This window comes from Lithobates pipiens, unplaced genomic scaffold (assembly GCF_037356315.1).
Source record: "Lithobates pipiens isolate NorthernLeopardFrog02 unplaced genomic scaffold, aLitPip1_a1.2 Scaffold_16, whole genome shotgun sequence".
NCBI classification, from domain to species: domain Eukaryota; kingdom Metazoa; phylum Chordata; class Amphibia; order Anura; family Ranidae; genus Lithobates; species Lithobates pipiens.
In genome coordinates, this window is record NW_027507748.1 from 19,663,133 (window position 1) to 19,689,064 (window position 25,932).

General features: G+C 49.8%; 1 protein-coding gene across 1 annotated transcript in view; it reads left to right on the forward strand.

Annotated features, from left to right (window-relative positions):
- Positions 1-25,932, forward strand: part of LOC143981515 (uncharacterized) — a 163,107-nt gene that overhangs the window by 48,202 nt on the left and 88,973 nt on the right. The window contains exon 2 of the mRNA XM_077479383.1: positions 12,208-12,305. Within this exon, the coding sequence (XP_077335509.1) occupies positions 12,208-12,305 (98 nt within the window). The remainder of the gene's footprint in view (positions 1-12,207; positions 12,306-25,932) is intronic.

Consider the following 25,932-nt stretch of genomic DNA (forward strand, 5'->3'; position numbering starts at 1 on the left):
AAGCAAGATCTTAAATGCTCACAATCAGACACAAAATACATTATCTGCATCATATTCAATGGAAGGTGCAGGGGTTAGTACACAAGGCGCTCATGGTTACACTGAACCTCAACCACAGTCCAATTTTACAAATCCACCAGGCACTTCAAATCTATTCCCGTTGGTTCATCCGCAAGGTGCTAAAAAACAAAGTACACTTGACCCACACATCAGTCACTTAAATACGCCAATCCTAAATTTTCAAACACTAGGGATTCCCCCCACCCCAAACATAGCTACGGATGTTATTAATTTAACTCCTTATTTTTTTCTCTGATGAGGAATCACAAGTATTGAAATTAGGTCTTAGTTTCTGCCCCTCTCAATCATTGGACAAATATGAAACAATCAAGGATATATATATGTTTGTGAGAAATCTCACTCACAAATATATTTTTGATAAGGAACGTTTGCGGGTCAGAGATGAATGCAACCTGTCTGAGAGCATTAAACATTTCAGAATGGAGGACTTTGAGTCCTCCGTGATTTAATGCTATTGCTTGATGAAGAGAAGGACATTCCGGTGACGATTGATACATCTACAATATCTCTGACGCCCACTTCTAAATTCAAACCAAAATCCAAACATTTTCCAGATCTTTGTACAAGCCCTCAGATTTGGGCATTTTTACAAAGTGTCATTGTCGATATTAAAAGATTAAACATTTGTCAGACAAAAACGAATTTAACTCAACAACAAAGAGTCACTATCTCCAAACTGCAAAACCATCCAGACGTAGTCATCAAGGCCGCGGACAAGGGTGGCGATGTAGTAATTATGACTAGAATTTTTTATGAAACAATGTGTCTCAACATTTTGTCCAACAGTGAATGGTATAGACCTCTCCCTGCGGCACTCTCGGCTTCCTATTGTCAGGTCACCTTGAGGCGAGGTGACAGATGCACACCGTAGGGATCAGGAGTGCACTGCAAGGTTGTGGACCCTATGGCTGACTGCTGCGAACGGGAGACAGATCCCACCGGGGGTTAGAGCGTAAGATTCCCTGGGGTGCGGAGTCTAAGAGCCAGCAGGTGTTCACCAGAGCCTGTAGAGGTGAGGATGGACTGGGCTGCAACTGGCTCCAGGTCGCGACCCCCAGGGTCCCCCAGCTCGCACCCACAGTAGGCAACAGGAGGATTGGGATAGTGAGGGATAAAGCCAAGGTCGGGGGCCACAAGTAGACAGGAATAGTCAGGGACATGCCAATAGGTCAGGCTCACAGGCAAAACAGGGATAGTCAAGGACACGCCAAAGTCAGTAACGGAACAACAGAAGAGCACACGGCAGGTAACAGGAAGCTAACACACAAAGGTTGATCAGCAGGGTTGGCCTGCAGTGCACAGGTTAATATAGAGTCCTCTGATAGGAGCTAGGGTGGAGCCATGCCAGAGGATGGATTACAAAAGCAGTCAGGTGAGGGTGGGCTGGTCTCTAGAGATGAACACATGGAAACAGGTAAGCAGACAAACTCTATTACATAACCATGACAGTACCCCCCTCTTACGAGGCCTCCCCGTTCCCCGCCTGGAACCAGGTTTAGAGGGGAACTTCAAATGAAACTCCCTTAACAGACAAGGTGCAAAGACCTCGGAAGCCGAAATCCACGACCTCTCCTCAGGACCAAATCCTTTCCAGTGCACGAGGTACTGGAGAATGCCTCTACAGAGTCGGGAATCCAAAATTTGGTTAACCTCGTACTCCTGATCATCCTCAGAGACCGGTGCTACGGTAGAGAGAGGACGAGAGAACTTATTGAGGACTAAAGGCTTCAGAAGGGCAACATGGAAGGAGTTAGAGATTTTGAGGCTTTTGGGAATCTGGAGCTTGAAACAAACCAGATTCAGTTTAGAAGTTATGGTGTACGGACCAATGAATTTTGGGGCAAATTTGAGAGAAGGAACCCGGAGTTTAATGTTCCTGGTGGAGAGCCAGACTTTGTCTCCTGGCTGAAGCAAAACTCTTGAATTTGTTGGCAGCTTTCTGGAGGGAATCATGAACGTCAGCCCTCATGGAATTGAATGATTCCTGAACAGTAGCCAAAGCTGGAATGTCAGAAGAACAAGTCATAGGAAGAAGGAGTTGAGGATGTCTTCCATAAACAGTTACAAAGGGTGTTTTCTGAGAACTGACGTTGACATGATTATTGTGGGAGAACTCAGCCCACGGTAATAGTGATGCCCAATCATCATGATGGGCTGAGACCAAGGTACGGAGAAAGACCTCCAACTCCTGATTAACTCTCTCAGTCTGGCCATTGGATTGGGGATGATAAGAAGAGGTAAAATCCAAGGTAATGTCGAGGGATTTGCAAAAGGCTCTCCAAAAACGAGAAGTAAACTGCACACCCCTGTCCGAAACTACATGAGAAGGAACACCATGAAGGCAGAAAATCTCTCGTACAAAAATGGGAACCAAGGCAGGGGCAGAAGGAAGACCAGGAAGAGAAACAAAATGAGCCATCTCGGAGAACCGATCGATTACCACCCAAATGGCCGTATTATTCTCCGACAGTGGAAGATCAGTGATAAAATCCATGGCGATATGAGACCAGGGCTCCTTAGGAATGGGCAAGGGCATGAGAAGACCAGCAGGGGCTTGAGTGGAAGATTTAGACTGAGCACAGACGTGACAAGCCTTAACGTAGTCTTTAACATCCAAGCGGAGATTAGGCCACCAGTAGTGATGACTGATGAGCAGGAAGGATCGGAGGAACCCAGCATGACCTGCCACCTTGGAATCATATCCCCAACGAAGGATCTTAGCTCTTAGCTTCGTGGGAACAAAGGTCTTGCCAGGAGGAATTTTTGATTCCAGGGTGGTAGAATGGGCAACAATGCATGAGGTAGGAATGATCGGCTCAGGATCAGGGGTGGACTCCTCGTCCAAAGTGTCAAATGACCTAGAGAGCGCATCAGCTCGACCATTGCAGGAACCAGGTTTGTATGTAATCGTGAATTTAAAATGGGAAAAGAAGAGACTCCACCTGGCCTGTCTGGGGTTCAGACGTTTAGCATTCTGTAGGTACTGTAGATTCTTGTGATCAGTAAAGATCATTATGGAGTGAGGGGAACCTTCCAAGATATGACGCCACTCCTCCAACGCCAATTTAATTGCGAGAAGTTCCTGATCACCAATGGCATAATTTCTCTCTGCCTGAGAATTTTTTTTGGAGAAGAACGCACATGGTCGACGCTTCTTCTCAAAGAACTGAAGAAGCACAGCTCCCACCCCCATTGAAGAAGCATCTACTTCAATAAAAAATGTGTCCCCAGGATTTGGTCTCCTCAAGAGAGGTCCAGAGACAAAGGCCTGTTTCAGATCGTGAAACGCAGAGACAGCCTTGGGAGGCCAGTCTTTGGCATTCGCACCCTTCTTGGTCAAGCGATAATAGGCGCGGCAATGGAAGAGTAATTCCTTATGAACTGCCTATAATAATTTGTGAAGCCAAGAAAGCGCTGTGTGGCCTTGAGGCTAGCGGTAAGGAGCCAGTTTGTAATGGCTGAGACCTTTCCGGGATCCATGCGAAGACCCGCACTAGAAACAAAACATCCCAGAAACAGGACCTCAGAACATTCAAAGGAACATTTCTCCATCTTGGCATAGAGATTGTTCTCTCTAAGGCGCTGAAGTACGGTGCGTACATGGTTTCTGTGAGCAGGCAGACTTTCGGAAAAGATGAGAATATCATCCAGATAGATGAAAACAAACTGGTACAGTAGATCCCTGAATATTTCATTGACAAAGTTCTGGAACACAGCTGGATCATTACACAAACCAAAAGGCATAACCAGGTATTCGTAATGCCCGTCCCTAGTGTTAAATGCAGTCTTCCATTCATCACCTTCCTGTATTCGAATGAGATTGTATGCACCTCTGAGATCCAACTTAGTGAAAATGGGAGCCCCCTTCAACCTGTCGAATAGCTCAGATATTAGAGGTAAGGGGTATCGGTTTTTAATAGTCACTGCATTTAAACCTCTATAGTCGATGCAGGGTCTGAGGGTCCCATCCATTTTGGCAACGAAAAAGAACCTTGCTCCTGCAGGCGATGAGGATTTCCGGATAAAACCTCTCTCCAGATTCTCGGTGACATACTCAGACATGGCCTGGGTCTCTGGAATGGACAGAGGGTAGGTATGACCCCTGGGCAGGGTTGCTCCAGGGACAAGGTCAATAGCACAGTCAAAAGATCTGTGGGGAGGAGGCACCTTAGCAGACTTCTTACAGAACACATCCCGGAAATTGCTGTATGCCGCAGGAAGATCAGACGATACGGATGTGGTAGCAATGGGAAGTTTCCCCTTGGGGCTCACCTTGAGAAGACAGGACGAGAAACACGAAGGACCCCAAGCCAGGTTCTGCCCAGAGACCCAGTCCACATGTGGCGAGTGGAGCTGTAGCCAAGGAAGGCCCAATACAATGGGGGTAGAGGCCTTGGGTAGGATGAGGAAGGAGATCCACTCCTGGTGGAGTATCCCTACCGACATCCTAATAGGTAGCGTCTGGAAACGAATAGGGCCCCCTGGGAGCACAGTGCCATCAATTGCTGAGACTACCAGTGGAGTAGCGAGGGGAGAAAGGGTAAGCTTCATAGAAGAAGCAGTTCTCCAGTCCATAAAATTGCCGGCAGCCCCGGAGTCCAGATATGCTAGGACCGATTAGGGAGAAGTGCCTACATGGAGGAACACCGGAAGAAGAAGACGAGAAGGTGATGTTTCTGGGTCCAATACTCCACCTTCCATATTACCCGAGCATCTCCCGGACGAAGCAAGCAGCAGTCACGAAAATTACCCTTGCCCCCATAATAAAGACACAAGCCCAGAGTTCTGCGTCTAGCACGTTCTTTGGGGGTTAGTCTGGTCCGTCCCAGCTGCATGGGTTCCTCAGCAGACAGAGGATGCTCCACAGGGCGACGGGAAAAAAGTTCAGGCTGACTAGGACCTAGGAGGTGCTGGCGTCTTTTTTCTAAGGACCTCTCCTGGAAACGAATGTGAATCTGATTGCATAAGAAAATTACATCGTCCAGACTGGTGGGGATAGCTCTTCCTGCCAATTCGTCCTTCACTCGGTCAGAGAGGCCATGTAAAAAGGTTGCGACCGGGGCCTCATTGTTCCAGCTCAATTCAGCTGTGAGGATACGGAACTGAAGTGCATATTGTCCCACCGAACAAGATTCTTGGCGAAGGCGTAAAAGGGCACTAGCCTCAGAAGAAACCCGAGCTGGCTCCTCAAAGATATTACGAAAGAGCTTCAAGAAGTTGAACAGGCTGGAAACCACCAGATCATTTTTCTCCCACAGGGGAGCAGCCCAGGCTAAAGCTTCACCGGAGAGGAGGGAAATTATATAGGCTACCTTTGCCCGATCAGACATAAAGTTTTGAGGCTGGAGCTCAAAATGAATGGTGCATTGGCTGAGGAAGCCCCTGCAGGCCTTGGAGTCCCCAGAGAAACGGGACGGAGCTGGCAGTATTAATGCATGCGTGGATGCGCCTGGTGCGATAGGTGCAGCTGCTGACTGTACTTGAGGCTGCAGGTTAGGGGTTCCCAAGGAAGCCTGTAGCCAGATCTTGAAGGAATCGCATCACCTGAGTCTGATTAGATTCCTGGGTCTCGAGTCTCAGAACTATGCCCTGCAACAGATCGACTGCAGGGAGCGGCACATCAGCCGGGTCCATGGCTGATCAAACTGTCAGGTCACCTTGAGGCGAGGTGACAGATGCACACCGTAGGGATCAGGAGTGCACCGCAAGGTTGTGGACCCTACGGCTGACTGCTGCAGACAGGAGACAGATCCCACCGGGGTTAGAGCGTAAGATTCCCTGGGGCGCAGAGTCTAAGAGCCAGCAGGTGTTCACCAGAGCCTCTAGAGGTGAGGATGGACTGGGCTGCAACTGGCTCCAGGTCGTGACCCCCAGGGTCCCCCAGCCCACACCCACAGTAAGCAACAGGAGGATGGGGATAGTGAGGGATAAAGCCAAGGTCGGGGGCCACAAGTAGACAGGAATAGTCAGGGACATGCCAATAGGTCAGGCTCACAGGCAAAACAGGGATAGTCAAGGACACGCCAAAGTCAGTAACGGAACAACAGAAGAGCACACGGCAGGTAACAGGAAGCTAACACACACAGGTTGATCAGCAGGGTTGGCCTGCAGTACACAGGTTAATATAGAATCCTCTGATAGGAGCTAGGGTGGAGGCATGCCAGAGGATGGATTACAAAAGCAGTCAGGTGAGGGTCGGCTGGTCTCTAGAGATGAACACATAAAAAAAAAGGTAAGCAGACAAACTCTATTACATAACCATGACACCTATAGAGATGAATATCTTGCGATCATCAATGAGGCCTTCTCTGAGGGCGTCATTGATAAGGATCAATATGACTATCTGAACATTCGGTCTCCCAGGACGGTGTGTCGCCGCCTGGCAGACCGATAGTTTCAGGCATTGGAAGTCTTACCGAGAATGCGAGCAGGATGATTGATGCAACGCTAATGCCTCATGTGACAGCACTACCTTCCTACACACGAGACACACTGGATCTTTTGATACAAGTGGAGGGATTACCCGTTCCTCCCAACTCCCTGATCGTGACCTTCTTTTGTTTTTAATTCTTTCCCCTTTATTCATGTTTGCCCTCTGAGTGCCACCACTGGGATTAGCCCTTGATTGTGACTGGCGATGCATGCTGGTTACACGTCCCCTCTGGCGCCCGTTGGTGATGAGGTATCCGGTGGTGGGATGTGGCCGTGCAGCGCCGCACATCCGTTGGTCTTTCTGACTGGATGTGCGGCTATTGGCGGGGCTTGGGGGTCACCTGGTATGGTCCCTCAGTCCCCGCCTCTGCTGCTGACGTAGCGCCGGCTTAGGCGGCGTCTTTAATGCTGTCCACTGGCGCATGCGCAGCAGCCTATGGCCAGGCCAAGGTGACGTGATCCCACCTAGAGAGGCACGCCCACGTTTGGAGTCTGCGATATAAGCACCTGATGTCACTGACCACACGCCGTAGGTACAACGCTGGGGATGACAGAGACTAATCTGCCTGTGATGATCACCCTTGTGTTGCAGCGATAGGTAAATGAGCTATTTTTGATCTTGAGTGTTTTACCCCTTCAGATTAATCTGACCATTCAACCAGTACACTGCTGTTGGTTGTATTTGTTTGATTTAAGACCATTATTTATCTGCTCTTTACCATAGATCGCAATACATGTGGCACCTTGATCATCCAGACATCTGACCAAAGGACAACTCTAAATTATTTTTGATATCTCATTTTGTATGAGGAGCTGAACTATGTTTGGCATTGATGAATTGGTCTCCTACTATTAATATCTCTACAGCATTCTGCTTGCTTACCAGTAAAGCTGAAGAATAAAAAATGTTTTTAAATAACTGCTCTTAATCCTATGGTAAGGCTCCTTGTTACAACATATAGCAGACCACTTCTCTTTAGTTGTTTCACTGTATGGTGTATACTGTGTATAACCCATTTCTTGTAAAAAATTTCCTATCTTGAGTTACTATATACCACTTGGCAGCTTGATAGATAGCACATGTTCAACTTTACGTTTCAGTGTTGATTGCACTGAATTTCTATGTGCACCTACTTGCAGACTCCCATCCTCTGCTTTGCTTTTTACCCTTTGACCGCCATTTTGGGAATGTGTCCCTTCTGCTTGTTTGTCTCCTTTCTTGTATAGGTCCTGGTGGTATGGCACTCTCTGGGTATTAACATAGGGTATATCTTACAGACACTCAAGTGTGTTTTGTCGTTCTGTTTTTTCTCTTTTTAAATGATGATTCATGTATTAAATTGATTGTTTCTATGTGGTTTTCCTTTTGTTGATTTGTATATGTATATCTTTTTAGTATGAACTGCTCCTGAAGAAGCGCTGACTAAGCGCGGAACATATCAAGCTTTCTCGTCGATTAAAAGTCTGGACCCATATGCCTCACATCCTTCTTGTGGAATTCTGAATAGCCTCCTGCTATTGGATATTAAACTATTGGCTTTGTATTTCTGATTTCTGTACTATACGTTATACTATAAGCCTTACTAAATAATAATAATGATTAGGCAGTTTGGGTCACAGTGATACTAAAGTACACACGTAGCGTTATGTCCGTCGTACTTAGTCTGGTGGACTTCCCGCCAGACTGTCCGTCGGACTTTCCGAACGGGCTACTTGCCCACACACGGCAGTTTTTCAGCGGACTAATACAGCGTACTAAGTCCGCCGTACTATCCGCCCTACTTTTGAAATCAACGGACTCACTCACACACGCGGAGGAAAGTCCGCTCATTTCGAGCGCGTCTCCAGGTAGGCGGGGCCCGCGAAGGAGACGTCGCTGGCCCCGCCGCCTGGTATGGACTTAAAGGGGAACCCGAACGCCGAAAAAAATCGGCGTGGGGGTCCCCCCCAAGTCCACAACAGACCCTTGTCCGAGCACGCTACCCGGCCGGCCAGGAAAGGGGGTCGAGCGCCCCCCCTCCTGAGCCGTACCAGGCTGCGTGCCCTCAACATGGGGGGTGCCTTGGGGAAGGGGGGGCCGCGCGGCCCCCCCACCCCAAAGCAACTTGTCCCCATGTTGATGAGGACAAGGGCCTCTTCCCGACAACCCTGGCCGTTGGTTGTCGGGGTCTGCGGGCGGGGGGCTTATCGGAATCCGGGAGCCCCCTTTAATAAGGGGGCCCCTGGATACCGGCCCCCCACCCTATGTGAATGAGTATGGGGTACAATGTACCCCTACCCATTCACCTGTAAAATAAAAGTACAAAAAAAACACAACACACAAGATAAAATACTTTATTGCAAAGCTCCGGGGGTCTTCCGTCTTCGGGGGTCTTCTAGCCGGACTCCTCCGCTATCTTCTTGTAGCTCTTTTACTAGCGGAGGAGCCCGGCATTCTTCTTCGTCGCCGCGGCCTCTTCTTTCGACTTCGGGGGTCTTGTCCCCCTCTTCGGTTCTTCTGCCGGGCCACCGCGCCTTCTTATAGCTCTTTTACAGGCGGTGGTCCGGTCTTCTGTCGCCGCCGCCTTCCGTTCTTCTTCTTCTTCTTCTCCAGGAGATGTTGACTCGACGATCTCTCCGGCCGCAATGCCAGGGACGCGCTGCGCTGCCACTTATATAGGGACAAGAGGCGGTGTCACATGGGTTGGTCACATGGGTTGATGTCACATGGCGACAGTCCCAGCATCCTCCGGGACTGTGACATCGTAAGGGGGCGGGATCACCATGTGACACCAACCCATGTGACATAAACCCATGTGACACCGCCTCTTGTCCCTATATAAGTGGGCGCCGGGTAGCGTGCTCGGACAAGGGTCTGTTGTGGACTTGGGGGGGACCCCCACGCCGATTTTTTTCGGCGTTCGGGTTCCCCTTTAAGTCCATACCAGGCGGCGGGGCCAGCGACGTCTCCTTTGCGGGCCCCGCCTACCTGGAGACCCGCTCGAAATCAGCGGACTTTTCTCCGGGCGGGAAAAGTCCGCTCATTTCAAAAGTACGGCGGACTGGCATACACACGGCCGGATTGTTCGCCGAAATGCGAGTCCGGCGGGAAGATTGGAGTGCAACACGGCATTCTAAGTCCGCCGTACTTTCGGGTCAAAAAAGTATGCCGGAGGCTACACACGGGGGGATTGTTTGGCGGACTTGAGTTTGCCGGACTTTTCCACCGGATTGTTTGATCGTGTGTACGCGGCATTAAAAACCTTTTATGTAAACAATTGTTGTACCATATATATGTGAAAGTGTAACAATATTTATATTTGTAATACAATTGTTTTATAGATAGAGTACTTATGTGCCTTATAAAGCCCACTTAATATTAGTTTTTTTCTCCTATAATCCATATCGGGATGATGGCACATTAATTTAGGTGTGTCCGCAGTGTCACCCTGCGATACACAAATTTTTTACACATTTTTCTTTTTCCATTGATGGAGAATAGGCGGCAGTACAGATTGGAAGTGCCCAGGCCAACACTTTAGAATCAGACTCTTCTCAGTAATGAGAGTTGCAGCATCTAAGTCCAGTAGAGGGGAGCTCGCTGAGGGGTGAGGTCCATACAAGGATCTGAGGGCTTCGTAGAACCATTTGCCATTGTTTCCATCAGCAAACTTCTGGATTTCATCTGCTTTGCCAACCAGGAGTCCTGCATCTTGCAAAGCTTGCTCTGTGTGATCTGGCGAGTGTTTTTTAAGGCATTTTTCTTAGCTGTTAACGACAGGTCGTTCGGGTGAGCGCAGTGAAAGTGATGCTTTTCAGCAAGTAGGGCTTTGATCTCCTCATTGTTTTCATCAAAAAAATCCTGCTGTTTCCTGTGTGAGAGTCGAAGAATCTTTAGTGCAGAAGAGTTCACAATATCCCAAAAGTGTTCCCAGTCCTTCTCAGCATTTTGAGTTGGTTGTCAAGATCTTCTGATAATAAAGCTGATGCGTTGGGATTCCTCCGTTTACTGACATTGACCTTTTTCATCATAGCTTTATTTCCCTGTGGACGCCTCTTTGGCCTGATGTGAAAGCTTAATTTGGAGATGATGAGTCTGTGGTCAGTCCAGCAGTCAGCACTCGGCGGGGCCTTGGTTACCCTTACATCCTGTCTTTCATCCGCACAATGACACAATGAGATGCCAGTGTTTGAAACGTGGGTGCTTCCAGGACATCTTTTTGCGATTAGGCAGGTAGAAGATGGTATTGGTGGTGATCAGACCATGAGCCTTCAATAGTAAGAGGCCATTGCTGTTACATTTGCCAGTTCCATTTTTTCCAATGACGCCATCCCAGGCAGAGCGATCGGACCCCCACTCTTGCGTTTTAAAAATCGCCAAGTAGAATCAGCCTATTGGTGTGTTTCACGGATGACAGTAGGGTATCAAGATCTTCATAAAACTTGTCCTTTACTTCATCTGGATTCGTCATTGTGGGTGCGTAGGTGGTGATCAGCGTGGCTTGCTTTGTACTATGGACTATATAAAATATCATGGGGCTCCTTTTTTTTTTCAGCAAAAAAACTATTTTGTGGAGCCCCCACTAAAATCCATACCAGACCCGAAGGTCCTGGTATGAATATTGAGGAGACTTCACCTTTTTTGCACCGTCCCTGACTGTCAGCTGACTGCTGAATAGGCCAGGTGGGGATACATTGCGGGTTGTAAGGACACTGGCAGCCACCAGCTCCCTAACAACCATAAGCCCTGAGCAAGAAGCTGTCACATTTAGTGGCGGTAGTAATACTGCTGCTAAATCTTTCAATTCCCATTGCAGCTGGAGGATAGGTTCAGGCAAACACCCATTTAGTTGGGCCATTTGCCATTTCTTCAGGGGATTCTCCTGAGTGACCCAAGAGGCTGTTGTGGCCATTTGTCTCCTTTCTGCCATCATGGGACAAACTAGTGACTATGGTGGATTTTTGGAGTGGATAAGGCATTTATTGTGGCAGAACAACAAAATAACCATCAGAGATACAGTCTATAGTTATCCTGCCAGTAGAAGTTCTGAGGCTACTATATAAGGAATTCTCATAACCACACATATCTCAAATTATCTACATGGGATTATTTGGTGATTCTATGGACATCCTTGTTGTTCCTTCATTGACCGCCTCCTGTCCTGAGGAAGTGGGAAATATAGTCCATGAAACCGTGTACATTGAGGATTCTTAGAAATCCAAGTATAAATCTGGAATATGTGATACCATTCAGGAGGGACAAAGAGAGAGAAGGGATGGAATTTTTTAGGTTTCCCATTTAAAAAAGTCTGTACCAGCCTCAATATTTTAATCAAAACTTTTATGGAGAACAAATAAACTTACAACATTTTTTACAGTATATTATTTTTGTGTATTAGTACCTAAAAAGTTTCACGTTGGTATATTGATATAACTCCTGATAGGGATGTTCGTACTTATTGTATAAGACAGTCAGATACCCTCCTGAGGTCATAATCAACTACAATAGAAAAAAAAAAGAGATTTGAGATGTTCAGAGCCATGAGAAGCTGAGAACTCATCTTTTCCCCCCATCTACCAAACAGAGAAGTATTGGTTGTGGGTGTATTAACACATCAGGTTTATAAATAAAGAAAACGAAATACGAGTCACACAAAGCAGCATCTTCTTCCTCTTTTATTATCTTCTACAAATTCTCATTCTTCATCCACACAGACCAGAGACCCCGACTGCAGTGATGTGCTCCCTCCATGTCCTCCTCGTGTGTCCCCTCCGTGTCCTCCTCCTGTGGGCTCTTCTCTGTCCGGGCACAGGTATGTAAGAACATTATAAAGAGGTGATGATAGAGTATTCTTTCCTTCTTTTGTTTTATTTGACTAGTAATACTTGACCTTTTCCATTATTTGTACAGTACTCTATAACAGTAGCAGCTGGTGCTCAAAATTCTTTGTGGTGGAGGGGGGGGGGGCACAAACAAACTAAAAAATATTGAACCCCCCCATCAAATGCAGCCATTGTGCCCATCAAATGCAGCCACTGTGCCCATCATATGCAGCTACTGTGCCCATCATATGCAGTCCCCTGTGCCTATCAAATTCAGCCACTTGTGCCCATCATATGCAGCCACTGTGCCTATCATATGCAGCCATATGTGCCCATCATATGCAGCCACTTGTGCCCATCATATGCAGCCACCTGTGCTTATCAAATTCAGCCACTTGTGCCCATCATATGCAGCCACTGTGCCCATCATATGCAGCCACCTGTGCCCATCATATGCAGACACCTGTGCCCATCATATGCAGCCACTTGTGCCCATCATATGCAGACACTTGTGCCCATCATATGCAGACACCTGTGCCCATCATATGCAGCCACTTGTGCCCATCTATGCAGGCACCTGTGCCCACCAACCCCCCCACTTGTGTCTCTGGCAGCACCAAACCCCCACCCCCACGTGCCTCTGGCAGCATCCCCCCATGTGCGGCTCTGGCAGCACCAAACACCCCAATGCATGGCTCTGACAGAGGGAACTTACCGCAGCGTGCCTCCTGATTGGCAGGATTTGTCTGCCGCAATGTTGCAGTCCCACCATAAATCGCCGCCATTACCAGTAAAAACAATTAAAAAAATAAAGACCCTAACTCTATCCTATAGTTTGTAGACGCAATACGTTTTGCATCAATATATACACCTATTGCAATTTTTGTAACCAAAAATATGTAGAAGAATATATATCTGGCTAAACTGATGTATAAATTTGCCTTTTTATATTTTTTTGGATATGTATTATAGCAAAAAGTACAAAAAAGTTAATTTTTTTTCAAAATTGTTGCTCTTTGTTTGTTTATAGCGCTAAAAATAAAAAACGCAGAGGTGATCAAATACCACTGTAGCGGCCATAACCCGTTGCAGGGCGGCCTTGACTTGATGGGTTTACCAGTTACCTTCTCTTGGCCTGCTCTTCCACTTCTAGGGGTTCCCAGGGTTGATACCCAACGACTTGTACACTGACACAGGTGAAGTCCTTTTTATATGGGTTTATTTTGCAGTTGAACTTTCAAACAACACAGTCTCAGGCACCTTGAGTGCAGGTCTAGCAAAGTCTCTATTTTCACCCAGAGAGTAGCCACTCGCAGCTGGGTTCTTCAAGGCTGAATAGATCTCTAGCCAGAGATCATGGCAGTCGGCACATTGACTCCAACTTGAACAATCAACTAAGGGTGAACAGGAACCTTTTTCCTCCGTACCTAGAACGTTTCCCGTCTCCTCAATGGTACTGGAAAAGCGTGAATTAGTCAATATCCTTCCCAACTCAGTAACCAGGCACTTCTGAGGATGCCACTTGCCGGCCCTCCTCCAAAGAGTCCTCTCCCGGTCACTTCCACGAGCTGTGGTGTCCCTCCAAGCTGAGAGCACACCCGGACACTTTGAATCCTCCCTCAGTTACTGCACCTCGGACCAGCAGGTTCCGAGACTCGGGAACAGATGGATCCCTACCCCAGAACAGGCGGGTCTACCAGGGGCCACTTACAGAACATGTTGCGGGATGTCGAACACCCCGTGACCGGGACCCCTCACGGGGCTACATTAGTCCTGGAACCAAAACAGACCACACGGGTCTCACAAACAACTCCGGAACCCCGAACACATGACTGACACCCCCTTAAGTACCCCTTCCCAGACTCCTCAGCGGGCCCCGGCACTCCAACTGATTGGCTCCGAGAAGGCCGATACCTAAACATCCAACCAGACTTGGTTCTGGCCTGTCATGTGCACCTCACCGTCCACATGACCAGGCAGAACTTTTAAACACAGCCTGACCAGACTGGTGTTAGGCCTACCTACACAATTAACCCTCAGAACCTTTATTTTTCTGAGGCAAAAAACTAAATTTACAGGCGTGTGACACTTGATCCCAAATGTCATCCACTACACCACCAAAAGAAATCTCTATTTGTGGGAAAAAAAGGACATCAGGTTTGTTTGGGTACAATGTCACACGACCGCGCATTTGTCAGTTAAAGTTACGCAGTGCCGCCATCAGGGGGATACATCCCATACACTTTAAGGGCCCCTGTGTCTGGATGGGCCTGGCTGACTGGCAGGAATATGAGAAGGCAGGGTCGGGTGCAGAGAAGCTCCTGTATGTGTGTGAGTCAAAAGGCTGCTGCTCTGTCATGAGCTGACATTTGGCTCTTTGCTGCCAAATCTGACCATTTCCTGCATGTGCACCCCTCTACAAATGGAAATCTGGGACTACGATCACCTTACAAGTAAGGGCTGTTGTGTGGGGGAGGGGGTCGGGGGTCTGTGTACATGCCTGTGTGTACATGTCTTTGTGTGTGTAGTACATGCCTGTGTGTGTACATGTCTGTGTGTGTACATGCCGGTGTGTGTATGTGCTTGTGTAGAAATGACATGAGTGATGCTAGGATCATACAGGTGTGAGGGGGCTGAGAGCATACAGGTGTGAGGGGGGCTGAGAGCGTACAGGTGTGAGGCGGGCTGAGAGCGTACAGGTGGGAGGGGGGCCAGAGAGCGTACAGGTGTGAGGGGGCCAGAGAGCATACAGGTGTGAGGGGGCCAGAGAGCGTACAGGTGTGAGGGGGGCAAGAGAGCGTACAGGTGTGAGCGGGGCAAGAGAGCGTACAGGTGTGAGGGGGGCAAGAGAGCATACAGGTGTGAGGGGGCTGAGAGCATACAGGTGTGAGGGGGGCTGAGAGCATAGAAGTGTGAGGGGGGCTGAGAGCATAGAGTTGTGAGGGGGGCTGAGAGCATAGAGGTGTGACGGGGGCTGAGAGCATAGAGGTTTGAGGGGGCTGAGGGCGTAGAGGTGTGAGGGGGGCTGAGGGCGTAGAGGTGTGAGGGGGGCTGAGGGCGTAGAGGTGTGAGGGGGGCTGAGGGCATAGAGGTGTGAGGGGGGCTGAGGGCGTAGAGGTGAGGGGGGGCTCAGAGCATACAGGTGTGAGGGGGGGCTCAGAGCGTACAGGTGTGAGGGGGGCTCAGAGCGTACAGGTGTGGGTGGGGCTCAGAGCGTAGAGGTGTGAGGGGGCTGAGAGCGTACAGGTGTGAGGGGGCTGACAGCGTAGAGGTGTAAGGCGGCTGACAGCATAGAAGTGTGAGGGGGGCTAAGGGCGTAGAGGTGTGGGGGGTCTGAGAGCGTACAGGTGTGAGGGGGCTGAGAGCGTACAGGTGTGAAGGGGGCTCAGAGCGTACAGGTGTGAGGGGGCTGAGAGTGTACAGGTGTGAGGGGGGCTGAGAGGGTACAGGTGTGAGGGGGGCTGAGAGCGTAGAGGTGTGAGGGGGAGCTGAGAGCATAGAGGTGTGAGGAGGGCTGAGAGCATAGAGGTGTGAGGGGGGCTGAGAGCATAGAGGTGTGAGGGGGGCTGAGAGCATAGAGGTGTGAGGGGGGCTGAGAGCGTACAGGTGTGAGGGAGGCTGAGAGCATACAGGTGTGAGAGGGACTGAGGCACTGAAGGCAGATTCAGTGGGATGGCCAGTGGGTGGAACCCTGGGGAATATAGAGGGTCAGGCTGGGGGGGGAGCCCAGGCCTAAAGCAAGGGGGTCTCACAATTTCTGTTGGCTGCCCTGAGTGCCGCATCACAAAAATGGCCTGGTCATTAAGGGGGCAAATTCTTCCAGGGCTGAAGTGGTTAATAAAGGAGTTGTCAAACACTTCTAAGTACAGATTGCAGCCTGAGGAATGGCTCCCAGGGGTTTCAGTGTCTGCCGCATTATCATTGGCACACTTCATAAAGACATGTAAGAAGGTGGGGCGTAGGCCCGCCTGAATTTGTAGGAGGGGCCTCGCTGATATAAGACAGCCCCTGGTCCTCCCTGGCTGTCGGCTTTCCTTTCGTGTTGTGGAGAGTTTCCTTGGTGTTAGGGGCGTTTGATGAGTATTGGACATTCGTACGTGTAATTTCCGGTGTGACTGCCAACATCCTTTCCGGTATCACATCGAGGAGATGTAAGGCTGCTGAGGGGTTTCCATTTCACCCTGCTTTTCGTGCAGTCTCAGGTACCGATGGGGGAGGGGGGTTTCACTGCCGGCAGGGGGGACGCCCATTTCTGTTCTGGGCCTTGTATTTTGTTCTAAGGGAGGGGGTGACACTGTTCCTGGGTCTGTCGAGTGGTATGGCTCTCCAGATAGTGCTGCCACCCTGGCCTGATAGTATCGCGTGCCCTGTGTTTGGAATATAATGCACGTTTTAGAAGGAAAGAAACAAACACTGTTATCAGGGTCTGATCAAACGCCTAGCAGCTTGCTCAATGTTTTCATAAAACGGTTCTCTGCTCATTTATTTTTAATGTTCAGTTTCCTATAGCACTGAGATAGAGAGTACTGACACTAGCACCGTAATAGAGAGCACTGCCACCACACCAGCACCGTGATAGAGAGCACTGCCATCACACCAGCACCGTGATAGAGAGCACTGACACCACACCAGCACCGTGATAGAGAGCACTGACACCAGCACCGAGATAGAGAGCACTGACACCACACCAGCACTGTGATAGAGAGAGAGCACTGACACCAACACCGAGATAGAGAGCACTGACAGCAGCACTGATACCAGAAACTCGCTGCTGGGCCCCAAAAATATGACAACATTCAACCTCTTCAAACAGGAAGCTATGGGCATATAGTACGGTGTGCTTTTTTTGTACAAGGAAGTGAGCCACAGGTAGAAAAAAGGTCCGTGTGCTTGATTAAATAAATCGATTATAGAGTTATGCATATACATGGTCTACTGGTCACTAGGGATGAGCCGAATACCCCCCCGGTTTCGGTTCGCACCAGAACTTTCGAACGGACCCCGCGTTCGTAACGAACGTTAGAACCCCATTGAAGTCTATGGGACTCGAACGTTCGAAATGGAAAGTGCTAATTTTAACGGCTGATATGCAAGATACTGTCCTGAAAAGGGTTTGGGGACCTGACTCCTGCCTCAGGGGACATGGGTCAATGCAATAAAAAGTTTTAAATGCGGCCGTTTTGGCGGGAACACTGATTTTAATGACGATTAAAGTTAAAAAAAAAATGAAATATTCCTTTAAATATGGTGCCTGGGGGGTGTCTGTAGTATGCCTGTGAAGTGCCACGTGTTTCCCGTGTTTAGAACAGTCCCTGCACAAAATGACATTAAACGGAAATAACACCATTTAAAACTGCTTGCGGTTTTAATGTTATATCTGGTTCCTGCAATATGGTTGAAAATCATTCAGAAAAATGGCATGGGTAGCCCTCCCTGCCCATTACCAGCCCCTTTGGGTTTCGTACGCATATTAAGGGGAACCCCGTACCCATATTAAAAAAAAGGAAATGCATGTGGCCCCCAGGCCCTATATACTCAGAACAGCAGTATACAGGCGGTGCAAACAAGACAGGGACTGTGTAGGTTTGTTGTGTTAAGTTGAATCTGTTTGTAATTTTCAACTGGTACATTTTTAAAGTGTAGCTCCAGTCAAAAAAACTATTTTTACGCTTTTTGGAAAACATAGGGAAGGGTTATCACCCCTGTATAATTTGTTTTGTCGTCCATCTTTTTTCATCTCACTTGCTGTTGTCTCCTTCCGTTTGCAAGTAGGAGATGTTTGTAAATTGGATGTTTGAAAGTAGGGGCCTGCCCTATATGCTCTGCAGAAATGGCGGAACAAGGTGTTGGTTTTGCCACAACATTGTAAGCCCTCAAAGTGACTCTTGGTGGGCGCTGGAGAGCCCTGCTGTGAACGATTATATCAAGAATTGTAATTACATGCCATTGTTGAACAGTGGTAGAAAAATTGACCTTTGGTGGTTGTGGTGCTGGTGCCACAACACTATAAGTCCTCACCGTTACTCTGGGTGGGCACAGGAAGGGGCCCTCCTGTGAAATATTATATCAAGAATTGTAATTACATGTCCCTGTTAAACAGGGGCAGAAAAATTGGGCCTTAGGCACTGGTGCCATCACACTGCAACCTCTGCCATATATTCTAGTTTTATTGCAGGAATTAGCCCTGCTGCAAAGCATTGCATCAAAAATTGTACTTAAACGCCCCTGTTAAACAGGGGCAGAAAAAATGGGCCTTAGGCACTGGTGCCATCACACTGCAACCTCTGCCATATACTGTAGTTTTATTGCAGGAATTAGCCCTGCTGCAAAGCATTGCATCAAAAATTGTACTTAAACGCCCCTGTTAAACAGGGGCAGAAAAATTGGGCTGCTGGCATCACCCAGAACCAAAAATGTTCTTCCAACATATCAGCAGAGGAGGAAGAGGATAGACAATCAACATAACAGGACAGTCACTCAGCATCAGCATAGGCAGTCTTGAAGGGATGTGGTATTTCAAAAAAAATTATTCGGTTACATCAGCTTCAGGTGCTTGGTAGCTGTGGGTGATCCAAGACTGATTCATCTTGATGAAGGTCAGTCGATCAACTGATTCGGTGGACAGGCGCACCCTGTGATCGGTAACGAGGCCACCAGCAGCACTGAAGGTGCGTTCCGAAAGAACGCTGGATGCAGGACAGGCCAGTAGCTCAATTGCATACTGTGCAAGCTCTGGCCAGTGATCCATCCTCAAGACCCAGTAAGCCAGAGGATTTTCAGTGGGAAAGGTGTCCAAGTCTGACCTTGCCCCTAGGTATTCCTGCACCATGTAAATTAGACGCTGGCGATGGGTGCTGGAACCAATCATACCTTGGGGCTGCGGACTAAAAAATTGTCTGAAAGCATCAGTCAGACGGCCACCTTCTCCACCGCTCCTTCTGACTGATGCCTCAGCAACACGTTGTCCAGGACCAGGAGTTTGTGACCTCCCAGTCTCTGGGAACGCGTTGCACAGAGCTTTCTGCAAGGCCTCCCGGAGATGTCTCATCCTCTGCTCCCTCTGCGATGGCAAGATAAGGTCGGCAACCTTACCCTTGTACCGTGGATCAAGGAGAGTGGCCAGCCAGTAATGGTCCCTCTCCTTGATCCGAAGAATTCGAGGATCCTTCCGCAGGCTTTGCAGGATCAGGGAGGCCATGCAGCGTAGGTTAGCTGAGGCATTCGGTCCGGAGTCCTCTGGGTCACTAAGGACAACATGATCCGCAGCTACCTCCTCCCAGCCACATACAAGTCCACGTGTTTCTTGGGACTGTAAATCATCCCTATAAGACTGCTGCTGCTGATGCTGATGCTGAGTGCCAGCCTCCACCTCCATGCTGACACAATCATCCTCCTCCTCCTCTTCCTCCTCCTCACCCTCTTCCTGTGTGATGGGTGGCACAGCAGGAACACTGTCTGGATAAAGGGGGCCTTGAGAGGCAAGGAAGTCCTCCTCTTCCTGCCTCTGTTCTGCCTCAAGTGCCCTGTCCATTATTCCACGCAGCGTATGCTCCAAGAGGTGGACAAGAGGTACAGTGTCACTGATGCATGCACTGTCACTGCTCACCATCCTTGTGGCCTTCTCAAACGGTGACAGGACAGTGCATGCATCCCTGATCATGCCCCACTGGCGTGGTGAGAAAAAACCAAGCTCCCCTGACCCTGTCCTGGTGCCGTAGTCGCACAGGTACTCATTGATGGCCCTCTGCTGCGTGTGCAGCCGCTGCAGCATGGCCAATGTTGAGTTCCATCTGGTGGGCATGTCACATATAAGGCGGTTCTTGGGCAGGTTCAACTCCTTTTGGAGCTCAGCCAGCCGAGCACAGGCATTAAATGATCGGCGGAAATGCACACAGACTCTCCTGGCCTGTTTCAGGACATCCTGTAAGCCGGGGTACCTGCCCAAGAACCGCTGCACCACCAGGTTAAGGACGTGAGCTACACAGGGCACATGGGTCAGTTGTCCCTGTCGGAGGGCGGAGAGGAGGTTGGTGCCATTGTCGCAAACCACCATTCCTGGCTTAAGCTGGCGTGGCGTCAACCACCTCTCGGCCTGCCCCTGCAGAGCTGACAAAACATCCGCCCCAGTGTGGCTCCTGTCCCCCAAACAAACCAGCGCAAGCACGGCATGGCATTGTTTTGCCTGCGTACTTGCGTAGCCCCTGCAACGCCTACGGAGCACCGCTGGTTCTGAGGACAGAGCACTGGAAGAGGCCATGGAGGAAGAAGAAGAGGAGGGGGTGGAGGAGAGAGGTGTGTCACAACCAATAGTAGCATTTTGGAGGTGTGGTGGCGGAACAACCTCCAACACTACTGCACCTTGTCCTGCATCCTTCCCAGCAGCCAGAAGAGTGACCCAATGGGCCGTGAAAGACAGGTAACGTCCCTGTCCATGCCTGCTGGACCATGAGTCAGCGGTAATATGCACCTTACCGCTGACCGCCCTGTCCAGCGAGGCAAGGACATTGCCTTCCACATGCCGGTAGAGAGCCGGAATCGCCCTCCGTGAGAAAAAGTGGTGTTTGGGGACCTGCCACTGAGGAACCGCACATTGTACAAACTCACGGAATGGGGGCCGAGTCTACCAACTGAAAAGGCAGCAGTTGAAGTGCTAGCAATTTAGCCAAGCTAGCATTCAACCGCTGGGCATGTGGATGGCTGGGAGTAAATTTCTTCCGCCGGTCCAGAAGCTGGGGCAGGGACATTTGCCTGCTATAATCGGACGTGGATGTACCACTAGCAGAGTTCCCGGAAGCACTTGGCTGTGACACACCTAATTCTACACCTTCATTCCTCTCAGAGCAGGTTTCAGAGAGGACTGAAGGTCTAGTGGGGTTGGAGATGCCAGCTGATGAGGAGCAAGGAGAGGTCCGCTTTGTTCTTTGGTGTGGGTCTTTGAGGTATGCTTGCCAACGAGCTGCATGGCAGGTCAACATATGTCTGGTCAAGCATGTGGTGCCCAAGCGGCTGATGTTTTGGCCACGTGAGATACGCTTGAGACATATGTTGCAAATAGCAGCGGTGCGATCTGATGCACTCGTCTCAAAAAAGGCCCACACCAAAGAACTTTTAGAATAACGCGCAGAGGAAGCGCTCTGCGCAGGCGGAGCTCTGCGGTGTGATTCAGTCGGTGTGCTGCCCCTAAGCTGGCCCCCGGAGGGCATCCTGCCTCGTTGGACATGTGCCTCCTCCTCCTCCTCCTCCCTCCTTCCAGGCACCCACGTGGAGTCAGTGCCCTCATCATCCCCTCCCTCTTCATCGCTGTAGCAAACCTGGCAGTATGCTGCAGCTTGTGGAACATGACTGCCAGATTGCTGTGCTTCTTGAGCATCCTCTCTCTCTGCGCTCACGCTACTGCCTTCCTCTAGCTGAGTGTCATCATCAGAGCCCACCAAACACTGGGCATCCTCCTGGAGCATGTACCCAACACTGTGCTCAAAGAGTTCAGGAGACTCCTCAGGAGGACGTGGTGGGTCTAGGGAAGGAGTCACTGATGATGACATTGAGAGGAGGGACGACGATGTGTTGGCAGCTGCTTTTCTACTACCCTGAGACTGGGTGAGAGAGGATGAGGAGGATGAAGAGGGCTTGGTCATCCACTCTACCAAGTCGTTGGCATGTTGCGGTTCAACATGTCCAGCTGCAGAAAAGAATGACAAGCATGTCCCATGGCCACGTGCTGATGACAATGCACCGCGTCCACGACCAGCACTGTTGTCTCTAGACACAGAGCTTGCTTGCCCTCTTTTATCGGCTCGCGCCTGTCTGCCTCTCCTTGCTGGCCTTCCAGACATGGTAATGGCCTGAAGGGAGTTGGGTAAAACAGTAGTTGGGTAGTTTATATTGTGCTGGAGGCACACAACACCCACTAACTCCTGCAGATGCCTTTTTTATAGAACAGCAGAGTTAAAGGGGTATATACAGATGTATACTGTGCTGTGCTGGAAGCACACACAACTTCCAATAACTCCTGCAGATGACAATCGGGCCCAAATAGAGAACAGCTATGTAGGTGGATTATAGCGGTATGTACTGGGTACAGAGCACGCACACAGCATGCACTAACACTACTGACTGCAAGCTCTATTATTAAAGCTAGATCACTAGCTATATAGGTGAGGTGAATATAGTGGTGTATACTGCGGTCAGGGCACAGACAGTAACCACTACACAAGAGCAAGATAGTAAATCAGCCAAAAACGATTGGTGTGTAACTGTGTTGAAGGTACACAGAACACCCACTGCTTCAGACGCCAACACACTACACGAGGCCGCCTTAATGGCGGCCTTATATAGTGTGGGGCGTGCACTACACAGCCTGAGCTATGATTGGCCACAGGCAGGATGCCTGTGGCCAACCATGGCTCTCCTCGCTGCTGGCGCTGCGATTGGCCAAGCATGCGGGGTCACAGTGCATGCTTGGCCAATCGTGAGACAGCAATGCATTGCGCCATCGCAGTGCATTGTGGGCCACACGAATTTTGCCGCGAACGGCCCAAACGTTCGGAATTCGGCGAACGCACGAACGACCGATGTTCGAGTTGAACTTGCGTTCGACTCGAACACGAAGCTCATCCCTACTAGTCACATGTGTTGAATTCCTCCGAGATCCATGCCTCATTCATTTTTATAAATGTCAGGTAGTGAACACTGTCGTGAGCTAGGCGAGTACGCTTATCGGTCACGATCCCCCCTGCTGCTCTGAACGTCCTTTCGGACAGGACACTGGATGAGGGGCAAGCCAACAGTTCCATTGCAAATTGGGCAAGCTCTGGCCAGAGGTCAAGCCTGCCCACCCAGTAGTCCAGGGGTTCATCACTCCTCAGAGTGTTCACATCAGCCATTAACCCGATGTAGTCGGACACCTGTCGGTCTAGGCGTTCCCTGATGCTGGATCCCGATGACACCTGTTGATTGGGTCCGCTCAAAGAATGACCTCATATCAGAAGTCACCAACACATCTACAAACCGCCCTCTTCTTGCAGGCTCTGTTGGATTGGTACCCACAACTCTTTCTCTGGGAGTGGGAATTCCTCCTCTGCCAGCGCACGCAAAAGCAGAATGCAGCAGCTGTCGAAGCAAGGTCTGTAAGTGCTCCATTCTGACAGCCCTCTGTGATGGTGGTAACATTTCCGCCATTTTGTGTTTGTACCGGGGGTCTAAGTACATTGCCACCCAGTACTGGTCCTTGACCCTTATGTTTTTTATACGGGGGTCCCTGTTAAAAAACTGGAGCATGAAGGGCCCTATTTGCACTAAACTGGAAGCGGTGTGGTGGCCTGGCTCCTGCTCATCATCCAGGATAATGTTGTCCTCCTCGCTCTCCTCTCCCCATCCACGCACAACAACAGGGATCCCAGAAAGGTTTAAAGCATGCTCATCTGGCTCCTCATCCACATCGGCACCATTGTCCTCTGACTTCTCATCAGACTCCTGTTGTTGACTTGTCTCAGATAGATTAGCCCCCCCCCCCCCCCCGGGAATTCATCCAGCATTGCGACTTCCTCATCTTCCCACTCCTGCTCCTCCACGGCTTGATCAATGACACGATGCAATGCACGATCCATAAAGAAGACATAAGGTACCATGTCACTGATGGCGCCATGGCTGCGACTGACCAGTTTGATGAGCTCATCAAATGGCCACAGAAGTCTGCATGCGTCGCGCATGGGCAGCCACTGGCACGGTGAAAAAACCCCAGCTCCCCAGAACCTGTTCTGCCGCAGAGTTCGTACAGGTAGTCGTTAACTGCACGTTTCTGCTGGAGCAGCCTATCAAGCATATAGAAGGTTGAGTTCCATCGCGTCGGGCAACCGCAAATAAGACGTCTGACCGGCAGATTGTGTCGCACCTGAATGTCAGCAAGGCGAGCCATGGCCGTGTAAGATCTTCTGAAATGGGCCGAGATTTTCCTTGCCTGCCGCAAGATGTCCTGGACCACAGAGTATTTGACAACGAATCGCTGCACGACCAAGTTTAAGACGTGTGCCATGCATGGCACGTGCGTGATTTTGCCCTGTTTCAATGCGCTAAGCAGATTGGCACAGTTGTCACACACCACTTTACCACCTGTCAAATTGAGCGGTGTTAGCCACTGATATGCCTGTGAACACAAAGCTGAAAGGAATGCAGGGCCAGTGTGGCTCTTGGCTTCCAGGCACAACAGACACAGCACAGCATGGCAACGTCTTACCTGACACGTCGAATAGGTTCTGGGGAGCTTGGGCCGCGCAGCAGAAGAGACGCTAGCAGCGGAAAAGGAAGAGTCAGCTGAGGAGGAGAGGGAGGAGGATGGAGTAGGAGGAGGAGGAGAAGAAGAGCCAGGCCTGCATGCAATCTGTGGCGGTAAAACCAAATCTACACGGGTGCCACGGGTTACATGCTTGACGGCCATCAGAAGGTTCACCCAGTGGGCAGTAAAAGTGATATACCTTCCCTGCCCGTGTTTGCTAGACCACGTGTCTGTGGTCAGATGTATCTTGGCACCGACACTGTGTGCCAGAGGTACATTCACTTGCCGCTAAACATGGCCATATAGCTCTGGGATGCCCTTCTGTGAGAAATACTTCCTTCCTGGGACCTTCCATTGTGGTGTTCCAATGGCTACAAATTTTCGAAAGGCCTCCGAGTCCACCAGTTTATATGGCAGTAGTTGGTGGGCTATCAGTTCTGACAAGCCAGCCGTCAACCGTTGGGCAAGAGGGTTATCCGGCGTCATAATTTTTTTACGCTCGAATATTTGGCCCACGGAAGCCTGCCTTTTTGTAGAAAAACATGAGCTTGGCATGATGGAAGGTGGAGTGGAGGACAATTGTGAGGAGAGAGGAGAAGGAGAAGTAGAAGACGAGGCTGGACGGTGAGAACCTGGAGTGTGGCTTTGTGTGTTCCGTTGCTTCCACTGGGCTCGGTGATGGCAGCTCATGTGCCTTCTTAAGGCGGACGTCCCTAGGTGAGTGTTGGGCTTACCGTGACTTATGCGTTGACTGCAAAGATTGCAGATGGCAACACTATTGTCGTCAGCAGCGGACACGTTAAAAAAAGCCCACACTGCGGAGCCATGTGCTGGCGTCCTGGGAGCGACAAATGTGCAATATAAGTTCTTCCTGCTTCTCCTCCCTATCTGCTGGTCCATATCTCCCTCTGAACTCCCCTCCTCTTCCTCTCTTGTGGGCACCCACGTGACATCACTAGACATGTCATCATCGATGTCACCTTCCCCACCGCTATAATTAGAGATCTCGGAGTAGGCAGCAACCGCGGGGACAAACCTCCTCCTTGGGCTGATCTGGGTACTGTCGTCAGACTGCTGAATGGCGGTTGTTGCTACCTCCTCTTCCTGATCCAATGCCAAGAGTGGCTGAGCATTGGAAATGTCTTGATATGGATCGGAAAATAATTCCTGTGACTCAAGCAGAAGGTATATGGTGGTGGTGGTGTTGGTGGTAGTGTCCTTGGGGGTGCACACATCAGAGAGTGCAGGGTGCAGAAGAGTAAGGCTGAGTGAGCCACTCAACCAAGTCTGGTGCGTCCTTTGACATAATCGCACGCACCATCTGCAATTTGCCACTTTGTTTCAAG